The sequence below is a fragment of the Rattus norvegicus genome, chromosome 4 (assembly GCF_036323735.1).
Source record: "Rattus norvegicus strain BN/NHsdMcwi chromosome 4, GRCr8, whole genome shotgun sequence".
Classification (NCBI taxonomy): domain Eukaryota; kingdom Metazoa; phylum Chordata; class Mammalia; order Rodentia; family Muridae; genus Rattus; species Rattus norvegicus.
Genome location: NC_086022.1, coordinates 14030260 through 14053831, shown reverse-complemented (window position 1 = coordinate 14053831; position 23572 = coordinate 14030260). Strand labels below are relative to the sequence as shown.

Genomic DNA, 23572 nt, shown 5'->3' with positions numbered 1-23572 from the left:
ACACCTCCCCATCAACTCCATTCCAAAGACGTGCACACTGTACTTGTTACCTTATTCACATACGTACACACACACACACACACACACACACACACACACACACACACACACACGCATACACACAGCAAAAGCGATTTGTGAGTTAACATTTTCATTTCAAGCTTAAAGGGCAAAAATAAAAACAAAAGCTTTGTTATTAGAACGAGCTAGGCTTCCCTAGATCGCTCACGCTCAGGGCACGCAAAGAAGATGCTGGCTCCCACTGTGTTTGAATACAACCGGGTTGTACTTGATAATCATGCCTTACTGAAAGAGACTCTGCACTGAAAAGGTCATAAAAGTACTAAGGAAATTCTGCAGAACACATCACCATACATGCACGTGTGTGTATGTATATATTCTCCCCAGTACACATATACCTACACATACTATATGTGAAGCCGATAAATATACTGAAAATGGGCATCTGATCCTCAGGAAATTAATAGTTTTAGTGACAGCTGCTGACATTTTGGCATGAAAAATAGATTAAAAAAAAAGTTCAGACAGGGTTTTGCTATTTTGCCAAGGTTGGCCTCAGACTTCTGATTCCCCTGCCTCTGCCTCAAAAGGGGTTAGAGGGAAAGCACCCCAACTCTCACTCTCTCTAGGGTTCCTGATCTATAACATCACTCAGGTAAGAACTGTACTTTCATACACTGATCTGAAGGGCAATGTATTTATCTGTGGCACCACTATGGTTGAGTAGAAAGCGAGCCATAGTTTCCAAACGTACTGTCTCTTTAACACGTGGCCTCAGACACATGCAGAGGGAGGCGACACCAGTGATGTGACTCTCCCAGTGAGGGCTGCATAAGATCAATGAGTTAGGGTAGAGGGAAAGGGTGATCTTATCAATAATCCGGTTCTCACAAGGTGTAAGACAATGCTTTCTAAACATGGAGGTCTAGGTGTTCTACTCAGCTATAAAACTGTGGAGAACTTTAAAATGAGGGAATTTTATGTAGCAACAGTTCATCGTGTGGGTAGATTTATGCTAAGGCTCTCGAGGAAAACACAGACACAGCTCTAAAGTGGCAACGTCTGTCTCGAGACCTGGTAAGAAGGCAGACACAAGATTGGAGCGTATTTTATAAGAGCAAAGTGCTAGTGTCTTTCCACTTAGGGTTTCCATATTATCAAGATACTAGTAACCACAAAGCCAAAATGAATATCCACTCAGGATATTCACGTGTGTGTGTGTGTGTGTGTGTGTGTGTGTGTGTGTGTGTGTGTGTATGTGTGTGTGTGTGTAGAAAGAGAAGAAAAAGTGATTTCTGGTAGCCTTCACAACCACTCTTGACGTGAATGTGATGCTGATAAATTATTACTTTATTTCAGCTTTAGTGTCAGAGCGACGGTGAAGAAAATGCACCCGCATTTATCAGCTGCTGTGAGCAGTCTTGAAAGCAGACAGTGACCGAGAGCCCTGAGCCAGTCAAGTGCTCGAGAAACTATTGTTATTGCTTTTATTGGCTACGTCTTGGGGCTGGCCCTTAGTATCTTTTTGCCAGCATACGGTGTCACCCTGAGTCCTCTGCACTACCACAATGGTCCCTAAAGCAACTTCTGTATCTCATCCTCCATTATGAAATGCCGTGACGCTTAAGATTTACACCTAAGATAACTAAAATTATACTCATGTAGACCAGGCCTCGTGCTAAGATTGTATGCATGTGTACCGGGCCTCATGCACACACACACACAAGATAGATTTACACCCCACTCTCTGGAAACTTTTCTTCAGAGGTTGGCTTTGTTTATTAAAACCCTATCCATAATTCTTACATCTCAGCATCTAAGCTAGTGACACCACGCATCTCATATCCTCCTGATTAAGCCTGCTGTTTTTCAGATCCTCTCTTCTGATCCACAACTATGCAGACTGCTCTACGCCAAGAGGTCTCTAGTCTATTCCAGCCTTACTGGCTCTATGCCCTCACCTTCTATTTGTGGGTCCAGTATCATGTTTGCTTTTGTGTTCACAGCACCCCTCAGCAGGGATCTATCTATCTATCTATCTATCTATCTATCTATCTATCTATCTATCTATCTATGTATCTATCTATGTATCTATCTATGTATCTATCTATGTATCTATCTATGTATCTATCTATCTATCTTTCTCTCTTTCTTTCTTTCTTTCTTTCTTTCTTTCTTTCTCTCTCTCTCTCCTTCCTTCCTTTCTTTCTCTTTCTTTTTCTTCCTTCCGTCCTCCTTTCTTTTTTGAACTTCCATAGCACTCATTTCCTGCTGAGTGAAACTTATGCTTCTCTCATGGTTCCCCACATTAAGTTTCTGATAATATGGGGGCCTGTGGTCCAGCTCTCTCCACCCCCAGCCACAGCCCTGCACCTCCTGCTTGACCCGTGGGTGGTCAAGGCATGCTATTTTATTGAACCTTTGTAGACTTACTGATTGGACTCCTGCTGTAAATCATTACTCTTTAACTATAAGGAATAATTGCAGAGTTAAAGCAATGAAATTATTCTGTCAAAACATGTTCAAAGACAAAGTACTCAAATGTAGAATGGTTATATATTTTACGTAAAATCCCAAACCAGCAAGGTACTCAGTTATCTCATTGTAACTTAGAATAGCATAACTTAGAATAGTGACCTGCATCTATGAGAACAGACATGTTTAACTTGAACTGAAGTCGTTCATAGTCTCAAAGCAAAGTCTACTGAAGTTATTTTATTATGGCACTGCTGGAAAATTTCCATCTTTGTGCTGTCGATTTTTACACACTTGATCTTAGCCAAAAGGCCGAGAAGTGATTGTGCTGTAGATTTTTAAAGAGACTTACACAATTTAGGGGATGCTCCCATTCGCTGGGCCCACTGAATTTGATTCAGTTTGTGTTATGTAGCTGTGGATTCCCATGAATCTTTGCATGCACATGGAAATATGTCTGTCTCAGCTGCCTAGTGTTTTTATAATTGTATTTAAGCAGCCATGGTTTCAAAGCACGCTTACAGCTAACTAGGAATTTGGTTATGAGTCATGTGCACTGGAGTCTGATGGAGTGGATTTTTATAGCTCCTAAGCCTGTTCAAGTACCAGGGAGAATGGCCGTTAACAGAATGAGGTTTGACTCGAGGGCCATTTAATAACCCCATGTGAGCATTAACCAGCTACTCTGTCTTCTAAAGTGTCTAGTTTGCAGGACTGTGTGTTTGAGGAGTTTTAATCTTAGGACACATTTAAAAATCTTGTATTGGTCTATTTTGTGGGGAGTGTCGTTTTGCACTCAGTGTACGCTGAGGTATGCTACAGACAGTGCCACAGTAGGTGCAACCGAGTGCTTGAGATTTGTCTTTTACTGCAACTACCAGGGGGAAGTAATGTTTAGCCTAAGTTCACTGTAAGCAGTGAGGCTCACTGGGAAGCACATTCTAGCCCAGGCCGTCTGCTTTGATCTCAGGAGGTCATTTAAGCAAGTGCAATCCACTGAAAGAAGGGAGAGTGAGCAGGGGTAAATGCTGACTGAAATTCTCAGTTGCAAGGACTTTTGAAGACTTAGATGACATATGGATTTAGAAAATGCATCCCTGATTTGGCACAGAAAGTATCGGGATGGTGAGATCTTTAAGGAATTTGTGATTCCTTTTGAACCAGTCCTTTTGGCTGGAGTTACCATATTAGCTCATTTATTACCGTGAAAATTTAATCTGATTTTGAAAGATGGATTCTAAAGGATATGGAAAAGGTCAAGACTAGAAGAATCCAAGCTCGTAGAAATTTAGGCATCTTAATGGTCAGTAATTCAATATTTTTCCACATGTGATATAACAAACAGTAATTTATGTGAAGGCAGAAATGAGAATCTGTGACTTCAGCTCTATTTTTCAGAGAAATTCAGGTGACTGTAGGACAGATAACACCGTTCAAACTGACCCCAGAGCACAGATGAAGTTGTGCACTTGACTTCAAGGTCATGCACTTTTGGGGATGGTCAACATCAGCACGTGGGGCTGAGAATGCCTCAAACCTTGAGAGTTTCAGATTTCTCTTCTGCTAACTGCAAATGAAGATTATATTTGACCACACACTGTCAGGACTAAGTGAAAAACCTTAACACCAAATGCACACGTTCACTTTGGACCATTTTACTCTCGAGTCTGAAGCTGGTGAATTAGAGGACACGTGGAAGGCAGTCCATCTTAAACAGCAGGTGGGATCCAGAATTTATAGGTGTTAGGAGCAAAGCACCTCTCTGTCAATTATTAAATTAAAATTGGCAAGTGTAGGTGCCTTCATGCATTTCCCCTGCCCGAGTCTTTTGAGAGACTTTAGCTAAAGACTTGAGGTCTTTTGCATACATTTGACTTCCGCTTCCTCATAAGGGGTTTTTCATTAACTGTGAGAGCTTCAGCGGTGTCTAATACAGAGCCAGGCACTCTTGCCCAATGCGGGAATGCTGATTACCACACCCTCCGACCTGATACATCCCATATCCCGGATGTTGGCTAATTTGGCTAACTTTACTGGATGTTGAGCATTCCGTCAGTGGATCTCAGTATCAGCCGTAACTGCTCCTCTAGAAAATTTTTACTTGTGAAGGGTCAGCTACAGAAGTTCTCAGTTAGCTTTGGTAAAACCACGAAAATGAACAGAAACTAGTTTCCCCGATGTAGTGAGGAGGACTTACCTTACTCTAGTAGAAAACCAATGACAGCAAATAATGAAATATAATACAAGTTAAAAAATGCTTCTCAACGCATGCAGCACTGTGGCTACTCATAAAAGTCTGATCGGGCTTAGGCGCAATATAGGACTTTTCATCTCTTTTGAAAATAGAAATTCAACATGTTATTTCTTATCCTTCTATCCCCAATATAGAGATATGCTTAACTTTTTAATGTAATGAAACATGCAATATTTGCTCATAACCATATGTCAAGGTACATGTAGCTATAACTACATTTGGCATAAATGTTACATATAAGGTATAAATATTAATCGTTTAATTTCTGTTGTAAATTTTATCTGAGTTTTCAATTATTTACATTTTCTGTACTATTAACACCCGATGAGGTTAAGAAATGGGCTTTAGAAATGGAGAAGTCTTCTACATCAGATAAGACAGTCAAATTTAATAAAGGGAAAAAATGCTTTGCCAGAAACATAATATGTTCATCGTCATAAATCATTTGTGCCAAAAACGTGACGGTATCTTGATGATGAATAGCAGGAGGGGATGGTCATGATGGAACTTATATTAAAATCTGATAAATGTGTTCAAAGGCAAAGTTAGCAGCATATTCGTTTTCAGTTTTCAGTAAATGTGGCAACAATTCGCTTGGTGTTAAATCAGTTCACAAAGGCTAACTTTTTACTGAGTGATCTGCTTTCAAGGTACACATGCAAAAAAATCGGCCCAGTTCACTATCCACATGGCAGGCTGTGACTGAAACACGCACAGGGATGTGATGTGTGAATGGAACGCACAGTTGGGTGAGGGAGGTTCTTAGGTGAGAAGTGTGAACGCCCAACCAAAGGGGCTGACACGACAGATTCTCTTGCACCCTAAGAAGCACCCTACCAGCACGGATCTTGTGAGGGATCTGCCCAAGTGTCTTCACAAACATCGACTGAGAAACAGCCTACGCTAGCAAGCTAGCTCAGAGAGGTCAGGATTCTTCTGGTCGGCAATGACTGGGTTATGCCCTACCATTTGGACTTTACGGAATGAAGTCTTTTTGTGAACTGGTGAGGCTGGAAAAACACCTAATCTGCCAGTTCGATGAAACCAGATTAGAAGGGGGTAGCCATGGCAGAGGCTTCCGTGTGCGGGTCTCACTGGCGAACGAGAGAGTGTTACCGTCTCAAATAAGCATGGGGACTTTGCTTGCTAAATGCCAAAAGGGACGTTTCTATCTTTCTGGTTTGAGGCTGGTCATTTTTTTTTATGTTTATGATGCTCAAATCTTCCCACAGAGAGTCTTTTAGAATTAAAATGTCAAGGATATATTATATGTCATGTTCATTTAGAAGTTCCCCTATGTCTGAAAACGGTTTCCAAAGATGCTGAATTTGTTCCCGCCAAACTCGTATGTCCTTGTTTAATATGGGCAGTGTGGACATTATCAGTGTAGAATACCATACGTGATCACAGCCTTTCTGGTGGCTTTTAGCATGTGTCCTTGGTACATATGTAGACAAAAGTAAAGCTGTGACACCAAGGCTAGATTAGAGTGACTGTCACTTGGGAAGGGAAATACATTGTAAAATTATTTCACTGAAATGTAGGTTGCCAAAAAAACCGTGCTAACAGTGCTGTCCACGTGTTTAAGCAGGTTGGATTTGCATCTCCCACGTGTGCCTCAGGTGACTACTCGGTGGGGAAGAGGTGACCACCACTACCTCAGCTAAAGGGAAGTGTAGCTAAGTAAAAATAATTACATTCCTTTAGTAGGGCTTTTTGGGCACGTCCTAGTCTGCTTCTTAAATATACGTATTTTCCACAGTGAGATTTGTAGAGTTTATGAAGTAACATGAACTTCAGCTAGATTCTGTGCGTCTCACACAGCTGAAGGACAACCCAGTTGTTATAGTTTATCTTCCTGAATTATCTGGAACTTTCTATTATATATTCGTCAAATGAATAAACTATTGCTCAGCTACCAAGTACAGGATAAGGACCGTCTTAAAACTTCTGCGATTCTTACAAATACTTTGAAGGGTAACAGTTGCACAAAAACATTAGATCTTAAAAACAGAGCAAAAACACCAAATACGCAATTTTAAAATGAAATTCTCTAAGACTATATATTAAGATTCACTTATTGAATTGAGCTCTGTGAAGCATATAGTTTTTCTAAGACAAAGGAAATAAAGTAGTCCTACAATTTTAACACGTTTTAAGATATCGCTAAAGGGCTGTCATTTGTTTCTAAACTTATGTGTATTTAAGATCTGCGCAGATCTTTATCTGTGTATAAAGATGATGTGCAGAGAAAGCAGCTATGCAGCAGCATGCACAAGTGCTGGTCCCTGTTCAAAAGGCTTAGTGTCCTGAGGCCTTGAGACTATGATGCAGGACCAGTGCAGGATACGCCTGGCAAGTGATAAATTCTTTAAAGTCTTCAACTCCAGGGGTTGAATAAAAAATGAAGTCTTATAATGCAGATTAGAGGTCCAGAATGTAGTAAGTTTTGAGTCTTATGACAGTATCATGATGCTGGTAGTTGCTTACAAAAATTAATACCAACACCAGGTATTCCAGAAGGTTCTCTTGGGGGCAGGCAGGGAGACTCTGAGAGCCCCCGAGGCAGCAGGTCAACAGGGAACTGAGTTTTGTTTCCCAGTTGTGAAGGGTTACGTCACATCCACATGGTTTATTCTAGATGATGGTGGCAGCTGCTCTGGGTCGGGTGGAAAGCATCTATTCAAATGTTTGCTACACTGAGGAGCCTTGCATGCATCCAGGACAGAACTAGCATCCTGCTTTCTGCTGAGAATGGGCAACTTTGGAAGTTTCCAGGGGAGTTGGTACTGCTTTGTGTATGTGAGTTGTCTTGGCAGAAGGATTGAAAGAAGTGATTGCTGGCTCTGGGTTCACTCACAAGAAGCACCGGAGAGACCTCTAAAGGTGATACTCAGTTCCTAGTGCAGACAAGGCTAATCCTTCAGAAGAAGCCTAGCTTCCCCAGGGATTCTGAGCTTCAGTCAGACAGGGGGTCTCTGCTCTAAGGAGAGAGGTCAGGGCACGATGGCTCTAGGATTGGATTCTGGTCTGCTTGGATATTTTTCAATGTCCTCACTGTACACATACATATATGTGTGTGTATGTTTACAGCCATTAGGAGCCCAAGTTATTCTAACTCTCCTGTAATAATGTAGTTGGAGGAGACTAATATCTAAGTAAAACACCAGCCTCATGTTTAGATTCAGATTTTAAATCTTTAAGCTTAGATTTTTTTTTTTATCCTGTGGAGGCAGAGCCCAGCAAGTGGTCCAAAAGCAGCAGAGCGCACAGTGGGGGCTTGTGTGGGGACCGGGTTGCTCTTGGGATTGGGATTGATATGGATGCCATGCAAGCAGGTGCCTCAGTGACAGCTGGGACAAGGGCTAGCTCAAGACTGCAGAACTCAGCTCATGGCCATGATAGAAAAAAACAAAACAAAAACAAATCTGGTAGTTCTCCTACCAATTAATGATTGAAATTTGCTTTCGAAATGACTGAAATCAGCCACGAGACTGATTTCATTTCAGATCTGGTAAACAGAATGAACATTTGAACCTATCTACCGAGAAGATTCGCCTCTCCTTGACAACCACTTGGAGCCACCAGTTCGAACCCGCCGAGACATAAGCATTCCAGTTTTACAGGAACTAGATTGTTAGAGAAAAAGCAAGTCATCTCTTTGCAAGGGAACAGTCAACCCAGCCAGAGGAGAGCGGTGACCTCACTTTCACGTGGGACAAACAAACAAGGGGGAGGGCACCCTGCACTTGTTGGGTGATGGGACTGACCGGTCAGGAGCAGTGTGAAACCACAGAGTCTCTGTTCTAGTTACAACCAAATCCTTAACTGTGGAATGCCTCTGGGGCTGATACGGGTCTTCACCATGGACTCGACCACCATGGACACTCTGGGTACAGACCAGCACAGATGATTCTTGTAGGAGCCCATTTTATTTTGTAAGGCAACCCAGATCAAGCATAAGACGTCACTTCTTATTTCCCCCAAAGACTTCTGTTTTTATTGAATTTGATCAATCCTGCCAACCCTTAAATAAGCATTTTACTTATCGAAGCTTTCTAAAGCCCACTAAACTACATTCGGGGCTTTGTTATACTTGACTGTTGACTCGAAGCATAGCCTACAGTTGAAAGAGCGTTAGCCACAGTGGCTTGTGGGGACCTTCTCATCATGTCTACAGAATTCTTGCTGAATTAAGGAACATGCCAGGTAAAAGGAGCTTCAAACCTTCCTAAAACGGATGCAGGACGCTAAGTAGCAGATACTCACAGGACGACCTCCACATGGTCCAAAGCCCACTGATCATGACCTGTTCCGTTGTGTCGTGGCTGCCACCAGCGCAGCAAAACTCCTTTCATCCGTGCTTCCCTGGGTTACAGACAGAGGGACACAGAGGTTGAATGTTTCAGAAACCTTTTATGGTAAGGAGGACCTTTCTTCTGGTAGGGATTTCCAGATTTCAGATGCTTTAATAGGCTAACCCAAGACAAGAGAATGTTGCATGTAGGACCCAGATCTGCCTAGAGCCTAGTACTCTTTAAGCAGTATGAAATTGGTCACTTAAAGGCAGGTAATGGTGGTCTATCTTCCTTCCTTCCCTTTGTTCTAGCAGTCTCTGGGAAAGCAATGTGTTTATCAACCAGCATGAGATGCTTCCTGTGACAGACCCTGTGCTAGAAGCTGGGCGAACAAGGCCAAGTAGCGGTGATATGAACGCATATCCTCCAGGTTCCCAAACAGTCGCTCCAAAGAGAGCCTCATGGCTGCTGTTCTCTGAAGGACTAAAATACCGTTTAAAGGAAGCGACATATGCACAGTGTCTTAGCATTTATTTCTCCATCCGTTCCCCCTTGCCCTTCTGCCTTGCTCAGTTATCTGCCCCTGGACCTACGGAAAACGGCAACACAATGTGGGCGGTCTGGGATGCCTTGGTTCACGGCATTGACCCAATAACCACCCGGCTTCCATGCCGCACTCGGTGAGTCACTGAGCAGGCTGGAGGAGGCCGCTTACAGGGGAACGTTGTAAGACACCCGCTGAGCTTGTGTGAAGTCCTTCGGCTGGTGCTGAGCGATGACGTGCCATGTGATGCCGTTGTTGACGCTGTATTGCAGCAGCACTGCCTTGTCCACCGTGTGGGGGCCGCTGAGGTCACTGTTGCAACTGTCTGTCTGTGCCGTGCTCCCAATTTGCAAGACAAACATAATTTTGCTGAAAAAAGAAATTACAGGGAAATCAACTTTAGATGAAAGTTGGGAAACATTTAAGGGGGAGGAACTTTTCAATCTTTGTTTTTCTTAAAGTCTATAATTCCTGGGGTCAGGTTCTACACCTGAAGATCCAACCAATTGCACACGGAAGACATTCTGGAGAAAACTGACTGAATGAGTAAGGCCTGTACTACTTAGCTCTTCCTCAAGCAACACAGTGTACCACCCATCTGCATACTTTATACACTGGACTGCAAGCCATGATCTAAATCACACAGAATCGTTAGCACAGGCTAAATGCAAGTACCACATCAGAGAGTGTCCATGGGGACCCTGGAACTAATCCCCATGTTTCCTAAGGGATGACTGTATACCTCAAACAGGTAAGAGGAAGCAGCTCTACCTTTCAAAGATGTGTCCCTTTTGCACGATGTTGGAAATTTGTTTAGAATATTTCCCCTGACTACCCCCTTGCTCTCTGAACAGTAATCCAGGCCCAGCAGCCGAGGACACAGAACACAAACACAGCATGTGTACTGTATGCTTCTTTAGAGATGGCTCCAAGCTGAACGGTGTCTGGACTAACTCATCATGTACATGAGGAAAGGTTTTCTGGAGATCGGATGAGGGAAAGCTGGGGTAGAGCACGCTGGTTCAGGCTCACGCCTGTCCTTCAGGTAGATGCCTCCTCACGGTCCACAGACATCCTCATGCTTAGGGGACACAGCTCTTTGTGTGTGCGTGTGTGTGTGTGTGTGTGTGTGTGTGTGCGCGCGCGCGTGCACGCGCACATATGTGTGCGCAGGCCAGAGGTCAATGTCCGCTGTCTTCAAGAGCTTTCCCACCACACTGTTTTGAGACAGGGTCTCTCACTGAACCTGGGATTGACTGATTCAGTTAGATTGGCTATCTAGCAAGGGCCGGTGTTCTTTTGTCTCTGCTTCTAGTTTGAGAATGAGAGCTGCATCTCTACAGTGGCTTTTAATGTGAGTTCTGGGTATCTAGACTTAGGCTGTCATGCTTGCAGGACAGACTCTTTACCCAGTGAGTCAACTCCTCAGCCCTGCAGACATGGACTTTAAACACAGAAACATCTCCTCATAGGGTTACTAGTGCCCAACAGGGTGGTTACATTTAGAGTAAATAAGGAATATATGTTATTTATATAACATTTTCATGCTTAGAGGACACCGCTATTTGTGTGTGCATGTGTGCGTATGTGTGCAGTTGTTCACTGACTTGTATGTGGGGGTCAAGGAAGCCTGACTCTAGATGAATTATACCTTCTTGGTAGGAAAAATGAGAATGTGTTGGCATTCTGTCTAAGCTCCACCCCCATAGTTACCTGGCAACAGCCAGGTATGCTCTGCCCCACAGTTACCTGGCAACAGCCAGCTGTGCCTGACTCACTATAAAAGGGGCTGCTTGCCCCCTCCTCACTCTCTTGCTCTTCCCCTCTTCCCCTTTGTCCCTTCTCTCCCCGTTTCGCTCCCCCATTCCCTCCACATGCTCATGGCTGGTCTCTATTCCTCTCTTCTTCTATTCTTCTTCTCTCATTAAACCTTTCCACATGGAACCACGTTGGTCTGTTGTGGTTTGACGTGAGCTGAGATTTCTACCCCAACAACGGGTACGGACTTAGCATTTCCATGGTCCCCACACAGGAACTGCTTTTATTATATCCTTACAGCGCATCATACTGAAAACCACAAAATCTGCTTTTCTGTCTCAGAACATATTAGTGTTCTCCAAAGGAAAGGCTTCAGGTTAACCGCCCCCTTCTGTCACTGCACAGCTAGCCCGCAGATACCCGTGTGGTTCCTGAACTCTTGCCACCATTCAGTGGGTACCATTCAGGGCTTTGTGGCCCCTTCAAACCCTCACATGGTCCCCACACTCTGGCTTTGGCAGAATAGCTGAGGATGGGACTTGGGGAAGAAAGTGAACCCTGCCAGGGCCTTGCCATACATCACTCACATAACATACATACATTATGTGTACATAATATATAGTGTACGGTCTCTGCTAATTCTCTTCTGCGTTAGTAATAAAGATCTCCTCATCCTTGATTTCTATTTGCTAACCTTACAGGGGCTAAAGCTATTTGCCTTTGTAAACAATGAATTGACTCACACATCTGCTGTGGTTGCCATCGCGTTACCTATGTAGCTAGTACGTGCGGGAAGAAATAACAAAGCCAGCCTACGGTTATGTTACACAGTGACAGTTCTCCTGCTGAAACACACAATGGTTCTTTCACATTCAGGCTCCCTTGCTTAGTGGTTGCTATTACATGAAGTCCATGATCGGATCCGGGCTTGTGATCAGCTCTGCGGCTTGAGGGAGGCTCAGGGTTTGCTCACCTTGCTCGAGTGAGGTCCAGCGGCTTGGTGGCGGCTTGCCTTATCTGACAGCCATTGAAGTAGAGCGAGTCTCCGTGGGCATAGGGCGCCAGCTGCCCACAGCCACTTCCGATGGCGCCTCCCTGGATTGTTTCCCAGTTGGCTTCGGTGACTCTTGCCGATTCAAAATTATCTTTAATGTAACTGGGAAGCTCGTGACTGAAGACAGAGCAGTCGTCACCTGGGGGGGCGGGCGGGGGGGGGAGAGTAATCACTGAGATCGGAATCAGCCGGGGTAAACACAGTCCTCCAAGAAAAAAGAACAATGTTCGATTTCAGGTTCGAGCCAGACTTAGGCGAGAGCGGTGACGTGCCAGGCAGGCTCGCTCCCAGAAGCAATCATTCCTCTTGTACTTAGGTAGGTATTGGCTTACGGTGAGACAAATCCTATTACTTTTGAGTCGATGCTTAAACATGTGCATGTGAACGTATTCACTACTTGTGCCAATCTATTGCTTAAATGCTGTCCAGGCTTGTGTGTTTGGTGGTGATGGGTCTCACCAGGGAGCTTTCTCCCTGGTATAGGAGGTCAATCTAATTTCTTTTTCCTAGTACCATTTTGCAGAAGCTATACACGCTGTGTTGTTATTCTACATCCTGCTCTTTACTTAACGAGTCCTGAGAACAGAGTCTCTGTCTTAATTCCTCGGTGGGTTCCAGCACCTAACACGACTCTCGGTACCTTATCAATAATCAGCAAGGATGCTGGGATAAATAAACAAATAATAAATCCATTGGTAATGTCTCTCAGGAGCCACTGAGGTGAGACTGGTATGTCAGACACTAAGCCAGTACATCCTTAGATTTCTTCTTGATTTGAATGATACACGTTTCCTAAATGCCCTCAATGATTCACAATAGAAAGTCCCTACTTCCGTTGGATCAGGGAAGAGGGAAAATGCCAGACAGCCAGGCCTTCTCATGAGACATTTGATTCATTCATTTGCCCAAAGTTGAAATTCTTAAGCTAATAGCCAGGCAGACCCAGCCAGTCTTGGCAGCAGTGATAAGAGGGGAGCAGGAGGAGGGTGAGTAATTTTTGATATCAGAGATGTGTAGGTGTCTACATTAATCATACCCACTTCATCTGGAGGCAAAGACAGAGCACCAAGCAAGAAATCTAAATGGATCTCCCGGTAGAATTCCGACACATATATAATCTAACATTGTGTTCTTGGGGGGAAGCTGTATAATTTTTATCTTCTTTGGATAATCTCTCAGCTGGGAGAACTGGCAATGTTGATAGGGAAATAAAACCCAGGACCTGGTCATGATTACCAACTCTGTGCTTTTAACAAATACTTAACCTCTAAGCCAAAATGATACAGCGAGTATAAGAATGGATTTAAGGAACTTCTCATTAGAAACATGCACAGAACCAATGGGCTTAACATAATATAGTTACGTTTCCATAGGGATGGTGTTAGACAGCTATCTACAAGGGAAACGCCCCACATCAGGCTCCATCCACCACGGCTAATGTGTGTTAGGAGTCAGAACACCAGTTAGAGCGTATGCAGATCATCTATCTGCCTATTAAAAAGCCTTCTTGAAGGTTGGATAAAAATGAGCAGCACGAAGCAAACAGAGGCTTAAATAAACTACTTCTTTATCAAGCGGGAATTATTACGCTGTGAGGATGTAATGGTGAGTGTTTGATGGTGGAGTCTGGAGCCTGTTAAGAGTCTGTGCAAAAGGAGAGCAGGTCAGGCAGGTTTTCCCACCATGGGAGAGTCTGACCAGATGCTGTCCCAAACCTTTGGCCTCTGGAAGCCCACGTCATAGAAATTAACTCAGTTGTATGATGAAGCTTGCTTTTTTTTCTCCTGAGGAGCACAGTGACCTGGGAAGTTGAGCACTCAGGTTACCGGCTACATCCATGGGGTAGGGGGATGAAATATGGATGCAGGAAGGTGGGGTTAGACAGATGCTGATGAAGACAAGGCCCAGAGGAGGAAATGGAGAGTGGGTGTGGCTAGGACAGGAAGCTCATGTGAAAAGCAGGGACCATAAGGAACTACAGGGTCCCCTATATGGATTTTTCCTGTCTACTTACAAATGTAAATCATCGTGTATAGAACCTATCAAGTTTATTTTTGCCTTTTTTTTAAATGCATAGATGTGAGGTGTCTTTGAGTATATGTGGGCACTGGTATGTGTGCACACAGTGGGCAGGGGACAACCTCAGATGTCATTGTCACAGATGTCATCTACCTCTTTTGAGTTAGTTTCTAACTGACTGGGGCTCATCAACTAGTCTTGCCTAGCAGCAAAGTGAGCTCTAAGGAACTTCCTGTCTCTGTCCCCAGCACTTACGGTGTGGGGACACCATGCCTGGCATTTTTATGTGAATTCTGGGATTGAGCTCAGGTCCTTGGGCTTGTAAGCCAAGTGCTTTACTGCCCGGGTCATCCTCCCAATTTCTCAGTCTTCTTTTAAAAATGAGTTTCGGGAAGCAGGAGGGGAACTATTTGGGAGGGAGGAGGGAGGGAGCACATACGTAAATATCATAACGAGAGCCAGTGTTTTGAAGGCCAACTAAAAAAATTATAACGCTTTCAGGAATACAGCTCAAGGCTGAGAACCCATTGCGATGATAATAATAATAGAAGACAAAGACTGTGCCAGCCCCCTCTGCCCCTCACATGGCCTTCCCATCCACTTCCTAGTGCCCTGTATGTAACATAAGGAGTCCACAGCCCTGCCTCACGAACAGCCCGGGTTCAGACCTTGGAAGCTTTCATCACAGATGCAGACGGCCCCTGTGGTGCAGTAACCATGTCCGCTGCAGAGCCTGGGACAAGCCTCTCCAATGTACACGTGGTCGATGGCCCAGCTTTGCTTCTCTGTTTCTTCTCCTTTCTGGATCCAGCGGAACTGTGTGGCACTGAGAGACCCAGGGGAGAACAGAGTCAACAGGCTTTCCTGTGTCTAGCCTCTGCCTGTGGGAAAGGGGATCTGACTCAAAGTGCCTCGAAAGCAGGGAGCTGACTCATCTTCCAGACCTTGGGTGTGAGTCTTCACGTGCCTTTCTGAAAGCTGTATCTTGTCTAAGGTTTTCTCTCCCTTTGCCTGTGCCCATGCACGCATGTGTTTGTATGCGATGTATGTGGAAGCCAGAGTGTTATTTCTTCTATTCAACCTTTATGAGGATTTCCTATTCTATTCTACAGTAATTCTATGTCCGGGTGTGTATGTGTGTGCACATGTGTGTGTGTGTGTGTGTACACATATCTATCTATCTATCTATCTATCTATCTATCTATCTATCTATCTATCTAAATTAAAGAAGCATATAATTCTCTAAATCTTTCAGTGAAATGAATGCTGCTTCTGGAAAAATCACCCAGTATCCTCAGCTTTCTGTAACCTGGCAACCCAGGAGGTCTGCGTGTCTACACGAGCAACATAGGCTTTGGCAGGATGGAATGCTAGGGCAGAATTAGCTCCAACTTCAGTCTCTGTGTAGACTCTAGCATTCAGGATGTTTGACTAAGTACCACACAGGTATGATAATGTAGTTAAAAGAAAATCTGGACTCTGTGAGTAATTTACAAATATGTTTTAATCTTTCTTGGGACATGGGATGGCAAGAAGAAGAAAGGGTTCTCATGCTGCAGCTAAAATTCTGTTCTCATCTTTCTGCACGGCTGTGTAGAGCAGAGGTTTTCAATGTGTGGGTCTCGACCCCTATGGGGTCAAACGATACTTTCACAGCGGTTGCCTAAGACTGTTAGAGATCACAGGTCTTCACACTACAATTTATAACAGTAGCAAAATTACAGTTATGAAGTAGCAACAAAGCCACCACAGCATGAGGAACACTGGGCTCACCTCTGCAGACGACCCACCTTGAGGAGACGTGGTCTGGCAGCTGGATGGTGATCCTCTTCCAGCTCGAGCTGTTGACAGCGTTATAAATGGTGGCCTCGTGGAACTGGAAGGGGGAGCAGCCGATACTATTGGAAGAGGAAGGTAGGCACTGGGTCTGCACAAGCTGCCAGGAGTCAGATCTGTAGCAATCAAAAGGGGTTGCATTAGACGAGTCAGAAGGACTGTGTGATTAACACATCAGGTGATACTTTGAGATAGGATTAAATTGTTTTATATGAATTTCCTCTTTAAAAAAGATTCATTTCTATTTCACATATATGAATGTTTGCTTGCATGTATGCATGGGCACTACATGTGTGCAGTTCCGGCGCAGGCTGAAGAGGCAATCCGATTGGAACTGCAGTTATAGACAGTTGTGAGCCTCTGAGAGCTGGGAACTGAACCTGGGTCCTTTGGAAGGGCAGCCAGTGTTCTTTACTGCTGAACCATTGCTCTAGCTACCTCTCTTTAAAGATTTATTCATTTAGAATTTCATCTTTTAAAAATTAAATATAACTATGATCACTGAATTACTGAAAATAATTTAGAATATAACCCTAAAGTTATATACCTACAAGTAACATTAAAAGAACTCAACCTACTTATGTCTGTACATGAAGACATTAATGCATGTAATAATGTATTAAATACATCCATGTATGTAACGATAACAATTAAAGAACTATGTCTATACATCTACACATGCATGTAATACTAAGCTAAAGAGAAAGAGGCCACGCATTTGAGAGGGAGTGGAAAAGGGGAAGTGGGAGGTAGAAAAGATGTAATTATATTTCATAAAAATATACATTCTATACAAAATAAAAAGCTATTCCCTTGTAAAATATCCCATTGGAGAGGTTTGAGGGAGAGTAAAAGGTTGGAGGTGGGGAGAGGAATAGGAGAGGAGAATGTAATATAACTCTATTTCAATTAAAAACATTTAAAATATTAAGAAATGATCACACCAAAACAAAAACCCTAAACCTCTTGTGGGTCACCAACACTCCAGTGGACAGCCCTGTACTCATGCACATAGGAACAGCTCTTAGGGGAATGAGCGGGTTATAAAAGAAATGCTAAAATATCTTATGTATGAAATTCTCATAGCATCACTAACTTAAAACCAAAAGAGAATAGCTTCTCATTAGATGTGTGTTAACTCTTTAAAACCACATTAAAATATGTGAATGCATTCAGATGACAGACTAAAATGACAGCACGTGTAAGAATGGGTTTAAGGAACTTCTCATTAGAAACATGCACAGAACCAATGGACTCAACATAATATAGTTAGGTTTCCATAGTGATGGAGTTAGACAGCTATGTACAAGGGAAACGCCCCGTGTCAGGCTCCATCCACCATGGCTAATGTGTGGTAGGAGTCAGGACACCAGTTGGAGCACATTCAGATCACGTGTCTGTTAAAAACCTTGAGCAGATAGTTATATGAGAACAAACTCAACATCTTATTTTAAAATGTAAAGCAGATGCCCGGTGTGAAAACTGAGTTCTTCCCTTTGGTTTGAAAGAAAAAAATATGAAGACATGGATGCAAATTTTATACTAGTGAAATTCGTATGAATATTCACAGGGGCTGACCAGGTCTCCCTAGGTATGGCAGGCAGCCCCAGTCTCCCCACTCCTGGGTTTATAGGTATGCCATGAGTGTGCCATGCTCTCCTGAAGACTTCTGCTTTTGATACACAGAATTGCTTCTTTGCAAGAAGCTACTTTGAAATTAGACCCACGTTTGAATTATGTTTTCGGGTTTGGAAGAAATGTAAACGAGTTTCACTAACCTTGCGTCCTTAGTGTACTCCAGCATGACGGAATGAAGGTCACCACAGGAAGTGGCTTCACAACCCACCACAATCTATAACAAACAAGAACAGTCAGTATAAGGGCCAGACTGGGTGACATCCAATAGAGCTAATCAGAAATCCTCTATCTCGATGTCAAGCCTCTAATGGGCAATCAACTATTCAGAGGAACCAGCAGCCTTCCAGGGCGTGAAGTCATTCCTTAGAGCGGTTAAGACATGCACTCTTCAGAGAAGCTGAGGATTAAAGATTTTAAGGTATTACTTCTACTAATTTAACTAATATGCCACATTACACGGATTTGGATAAGCTAAATTGGCTAAATATATCCCGAGAAGAGTTTATGGAGGGAAACTAGAAGTATCTTATGCAAGGCACGTTCACTGTTTACACACGGCACTCATCTGCTATTAAGTTTTTCTTTGGAAGTAAAAAATTAAAAAGAAACCATTACTTTAACAGTCATTCTATGGCTGTTTCTCCTTGTCAGTATTATCTGCAATTAAAATGTTTGAACCTTAATAGTGCATGAATGCTGTAACATTTGGTGACTCAAATATAAGTTCTAATTGTTGATCCAATCGACAAACGCTATTCACTATTGGTATTAGGGCAAGTTAGTGCTAAAAATTTCAGGCGTAACACACATAAATGAAAGTTATGATTCAAGTTTAGAATAAGAAGCATCATCCAATAATAGTAGTGGGAATGTAAGAGACACACATAAATATACAGGGAGAGTGAGATTGCAGCTGATTAAATGCATTGGAAATTAATTCATCTGTTAGGTGCATGTGCGCTGACCCTGGGGGACAGAGAGCACCTCGGAGTCAGAGGAAACAGAAAGCTGAGGCTGGAGGTAAGTGGAGAGGGAACGGAACCCTGTGGGGGGAAGCTAGAGAGCTGAGCCGAGCTTCACAGGCTGTGATGCAGGAAATCAAGCCATTGCTCTTAACTCGCCAAGAGCAGAAAATCACTGAAGGTTTGAGGGGTGAAACAGTGCGGGGCTACATAAAGCTCATCTGAGGCTGACTTCAAAGGTAGGTAGGAGTGGAGGGAGACTGGGTGCCAAAGGGGGACTTGATGGGTATATGTTGACTTAAATAGAGCACACATGGACTTAAGGGTGCAGGGAAGATCTGAGGAGAGGAGGAACAAGCAGAAGTAGAATTAGAGGGCACTGATTATAGTGAAAAGTGAAGACTTTAAGACATTTAAAGCTAGTTAGTGGGGAAAGGTGGTCTGATCAGCAGAAGTCTGATGTATGGAAGAGCTGTGTAGAAGGGAAGCTGTTGAGCTTACCACGAGACATGCTAAGAGCAAGTCAGACATGTGCAGAAATTACTAAAGGAGGTAAAAAGGAGCTGTGGCCAAGCCTGATGACTCGAGTTTGATTCCTTGGGGTCAGTGGGGAGAGAACTGACTCACATTGTCCTTTGACCTCCACATGGGCAACCGTGCATACATGACACACAGACACATGCACATACCTCAAATCAGTAAATGAATTAATGTAACTCAAAATACTAATATAAAAGTGAGCTGTTAGTGAGCGGTCAAGGTTAGATACCCATATTTGAGACTTGTTTTTCAAGGTATGATACAAGCAGGAAGACTGTATGGAATTCTGAGGGATCAGATGCAATAGAGGGAGACTCTGGGAAGCACGGAGAAATTCGTATGTTTGGAGGGAAAAAGATTACAAAACCGGCATACAAGTAGATACCAAGGAGATAGAATAATGAGAGGGAGAGGAGAGACAGAGACAGAGACACAGAGAGAGACAGAGACAGGCAGACAGACACATACACAGAGACAGAGAGAGAGAGAGAGACAGAGAGAGACAGACAGACAGAGAGAGACACACAGAGAGAGACAGAGACAGAGACAGAGACACAGAGAGAGACAGAGACAGGCAGACAGATACATACACACACACACACACACACACACAGAGAGAGAGAGAGAGAGAGAGAGAGAGAGAGAGAGAGAGAGAGAGAGATTTTCCACAGTTGCAGAGGAAGACAACAGAGTTGAGTATGTAGAGGGTATAGGAGAGAAGAAAGGATCACTGGATGAATGTTGACTCAGGTGGGGTAGAGTCTAGGATAACCTAAATTTCAGGGGACAAATTTAGCTTTATTAAAAAATTTTTTAATTTGTATGTATATTAATGGGATTGGGGGAAGCCCGTGTATTTCCATGGAGGGAAGAGGCATTGGATTCCCGGGAGCTGTAGTTACAAAGGTTGGGAGCTGCCTGACAAGGTGTTGGGAACTCAGCTCAGGTCTTCTAGATAAGCAGCAAGCATTCTCAACTGCTGATCCAGCTCTCCATCTTGCTTCCTTTTATTTTAAATAAATTAATTTGTTTGGAGAGAAACATTAGTGCTCTTCAGTTCTGAGATCAGAGCCACCCAAGGAGGAGACGAGACAGACCTCAGTGGGACCAGGAGAGGAGAACTTTGACTCCCAAAGGACATGGCTTGGAAGTTGGTGTGGAATCAACTAAGGACAACCATGAGCAGCTTTCGAATTGCAAAAGCTGAACACAGTCTTAAGGGATAGTAAGCACTGAGAACACTGGGTCATCTCCGAAGTGAGTCTAACACAGAGCCAAAGAGAACGGCAGGTGCACGTCTGTAATAAAGCCCCCAGTTCTGCATTTAGAGTAATTGATGTTTTTAAAAACCTAATAATGAAATACTTCTATATGTTTGTCAGACATCAGAAAGAGAGCCTACGAATCACTATGTCCTCCTTTCTAGCCTGCTAAGCAGTAGAAAAAATTTAAAGAAATTCCTCTAGTTCTGTGAGGCTTTGGGAGCTACAACTGTGTCAATGGGCAGGTTTGTGGAGTTGGAGACAAAGGAACATTGAAAAGTAAACTGAAGAATAGGAAAGAAAGTAAATGGAGTGATGCCGGTTAGGCAGAGGGAAGGGAGTGTGGCTGATGAAGGTGATGTGGCTTATGAAGGTTGGTTAGACAGAAGGAAGGCTGATGTGTGGCTGATGAAGGGGGTGTGGTTGATGAAGGGGGTGTGGCTGATGAAGGTGATGTGGCTTATGAAGGTTGGTTAGACAGAAGGAAGGCTGATGTGTGGTTGATGAAGGGGGTGTGGTTGATGAAGGGGGTGTGGCTGATGAAGGTGATGTGGCTTATGAAGGTTGGTTAGACAGAAGGAAGGCTGATGTGTGGCTGATGAAGGGGGTGTGGTTGATGAAGGGGGTGTGGCTGATGAAGGTTGGTTAGGCAGAGGGAAGGAGGCAGTTGGGTTCTAGGCACCGACTGAAGCCTTTTATTTGGCAGATGAATATATACGAGCTGTAACATTTCTTACTGCCGTCTTCACATCTCCACAGATTCTCATCTATGCTCAAATAACCATACCCAAATAGAGTCTTTGCAAAACGCAACAACAAGCTACAGTGCCTTTTAATGGGTGACATCGATCATTGTGTGTCAGAACAAATCTCTTTTCCCACAACCCACAGAGGTTCCTGTATCCCTTTGACTTACTTTGAATTGCATCATGTATCCTGGTTGTATGATGAGCTCGCGGGAGGAGAGAGCATTGTGGGTCTTGTCCTTTTTTTTGTTCGGCCAGTAGAGGTGGAAGGATGGATTGCCACAGAACCCTGCTGTCCTTACTGCATTGGGGTAAAAACTCCAGTTTTCTTCATGGGAAGAGCCTTCTGTTAAGTAAGTGGGAAACAATGCCATGCGTTATTTTCTTCAACTAAGACATTCCATGTTAAATTATTTTCATGTTTACTACCAAGGCTGGTGTTTATTTTACACAATTGTTTTAATATATAAATGCCAGGGGAGAGCCCAAGCTTAGGGCAATACTATTAAAGGTCGCTAGAACGATCACTTTACTATAAAAGGGGAACTGCTTTTCTGGGTAAAGATTCTGTTTCTTCCTAGGCATCTGCACTATGTGTTCTGAACAGAAATTACTAAAAGGACTAACATGTTTTAGGTATTGTGATTATAAATTATAATTAAAACAGTTTTTATTTAGCAATGTTCTTTAAATTCTCAGCAAGTGACAAACTTTGAAGAGTTATCAATCGAGGAGACCTAAGAACAGCTCTCTGTGGTTGAGCAGCATGAACTAGACCCCCGCCAAGGTGCTGGCTGTGCGATACTTATCTGATGCCTCCACTCCAGCGGACAGAGAAAACACTGGAGTTTTCTTCTTACCGTCATCAAAAGTGTCCACCAGTTGGCTTGGATTGATTTCTGCTCCACCAATCAGAATGTTGTCCAGGGCCCACTGCGCACGCTCCACCCCGGAAACCACGAGCCCATTGCTGATCACAAAAGGCTGCCACCAGCGAAGTCGAGTGGTGTTGGTGAGGGCCCCCTCAGGGAGGAGGATGTAGTCGTGCCTCACCGAAATGTATTTCTGGAAATCCATCTCATGAAGCAAAGTCCAAGTGATTCCTATAAAAACAAACTTATCAGCTCCGCAGGAATCGCAAGTTCTGTCTGCTTCCTAAGAAAACTGCTTACCCAGGGAGTGAAAACCGATTCTAGGGACTTTTAAGTGTCGACACTTGTAATCATGGCTTCAATACAAAGCTGATCACGAATGTGAGGGTATTTAGACACACAGGGTCAAAGTAAATATATATCCTTAATCTTGATTATTTTTAAAATTACTTTTAATTTTTTATTTTAATTAATTTATTTAAATTCACCTCTAGATTCTTAAGAGGCTTTCTTCTTCTTCTTTTTTTTTTTTTCCGGAGCTGGGGACCGAACCCAGGGCCTTGCGCTTGCTAGGCAAGAGCTCTATCACTGAGCTAAATCCCCACCCCCGAGGCTTTTTTTTTTTTTTTGGTTCTTTTTTTCCGGAGCTGGGGACCGAACCCAGGGCCTTGCGCTTCCTAGGTAAGCGCTCTACCACTGAGCTAAATCCCCAGCCCCGAAGCTTTATTTTTTAAGAAGAACACGTGCTCGTTTTTAGACCAGTAGGTTCTAGATTTAAAAATACAGCTATTATAATTTTATACAATTTGCAATTATTTGGTATGGTAGGAACTGGCCTCATTGCTGGCTGTGGGAAAAATGCTTACAACACATGGCTAGGCTAAGACAGCTTTCCCTCATCTATCAGCTAGTTACTCCGGATGTTATCTGGCTGCTGAAACATACTTTCTTTTGAAAAGAATCTTTTTAATTGTTTCCCATTGTTATTGTTTTTATATCAATGATTTTGTTAACTTACTTATCTTTATTTTGTGTGTATGAGTGTTTAGCCTGCACCTATGAATGTTCACCACTTGGGTGCCTGATGCCTACTGAGGCTACAAGAGACTCCCTGGACCTGGAGCTATAGGTGACTGTGAGCCAGCACGTGGGTGCTGGGGATCAAACCCTGGCTCTCTGGCAACCAGGACTCTTAACCCCTGAGCCATCTCTCCAGCTCTTAAATCTGAATATCCCATTGTATTAATGGCCTGAAAGTTAGTTATGTAATAATAATTAATATAACATATTAAT

At 43.3% G+C, this 23572-nt stretch overlaps 1 protein-coding gene across 4 annotated transcripts in view; it reads right to left on the bottom strand.

Moving 5' to 3' along the window:
- The window catches only part of Reln (reelin), a 426762-nt gene that overhangs the window by 1370 nt on the left and 401820 nt on the right, over positions 1-23572 (bottom strand). Inside the window, exons 56-65 of one of the 4 annotated variants that reach the window (XM_039107060.2) lie at positions 22268-22510; positions 21578-21753; positions 18038-18111; positions 16214-16375; positions 15092-15249; positions 12324-12543; positions 9764-9961; positions 9020-9118; positions 8296-8379; positions 4694-4829 (exon numbers count right to left, since the gene is read on the bottom strand). In XM_039107060.2, the coding sequence (XP_038962988.1) occupies positions 4700-4829; positions 8296-8379; positions 9020-9118; positions 9764-9961; positions 12324-12543; positions 15092-15249; positions 16214-16375; positions 18038-18111; positions 21578-21753; positions 22268-22510 (1544 nt within the window). In that variant the 3' untranslated portion in view covers positions 4694-4699. The remainder of the gene's footprint in view (positions 1-4693; positions 4830-8295; positions 8380-9019; positions 9119-9763; positions 9962-12323; positions 12544-15091; positions 15250-16213; positions 16376-18037; positions 18112-21577; positions 21754-22267; positions 22511-23572) is intronic. The other 3 variants (XM_039107062.2, NM_080394.3, XM_006235873.4) reach the window with 3 other exon arrangements.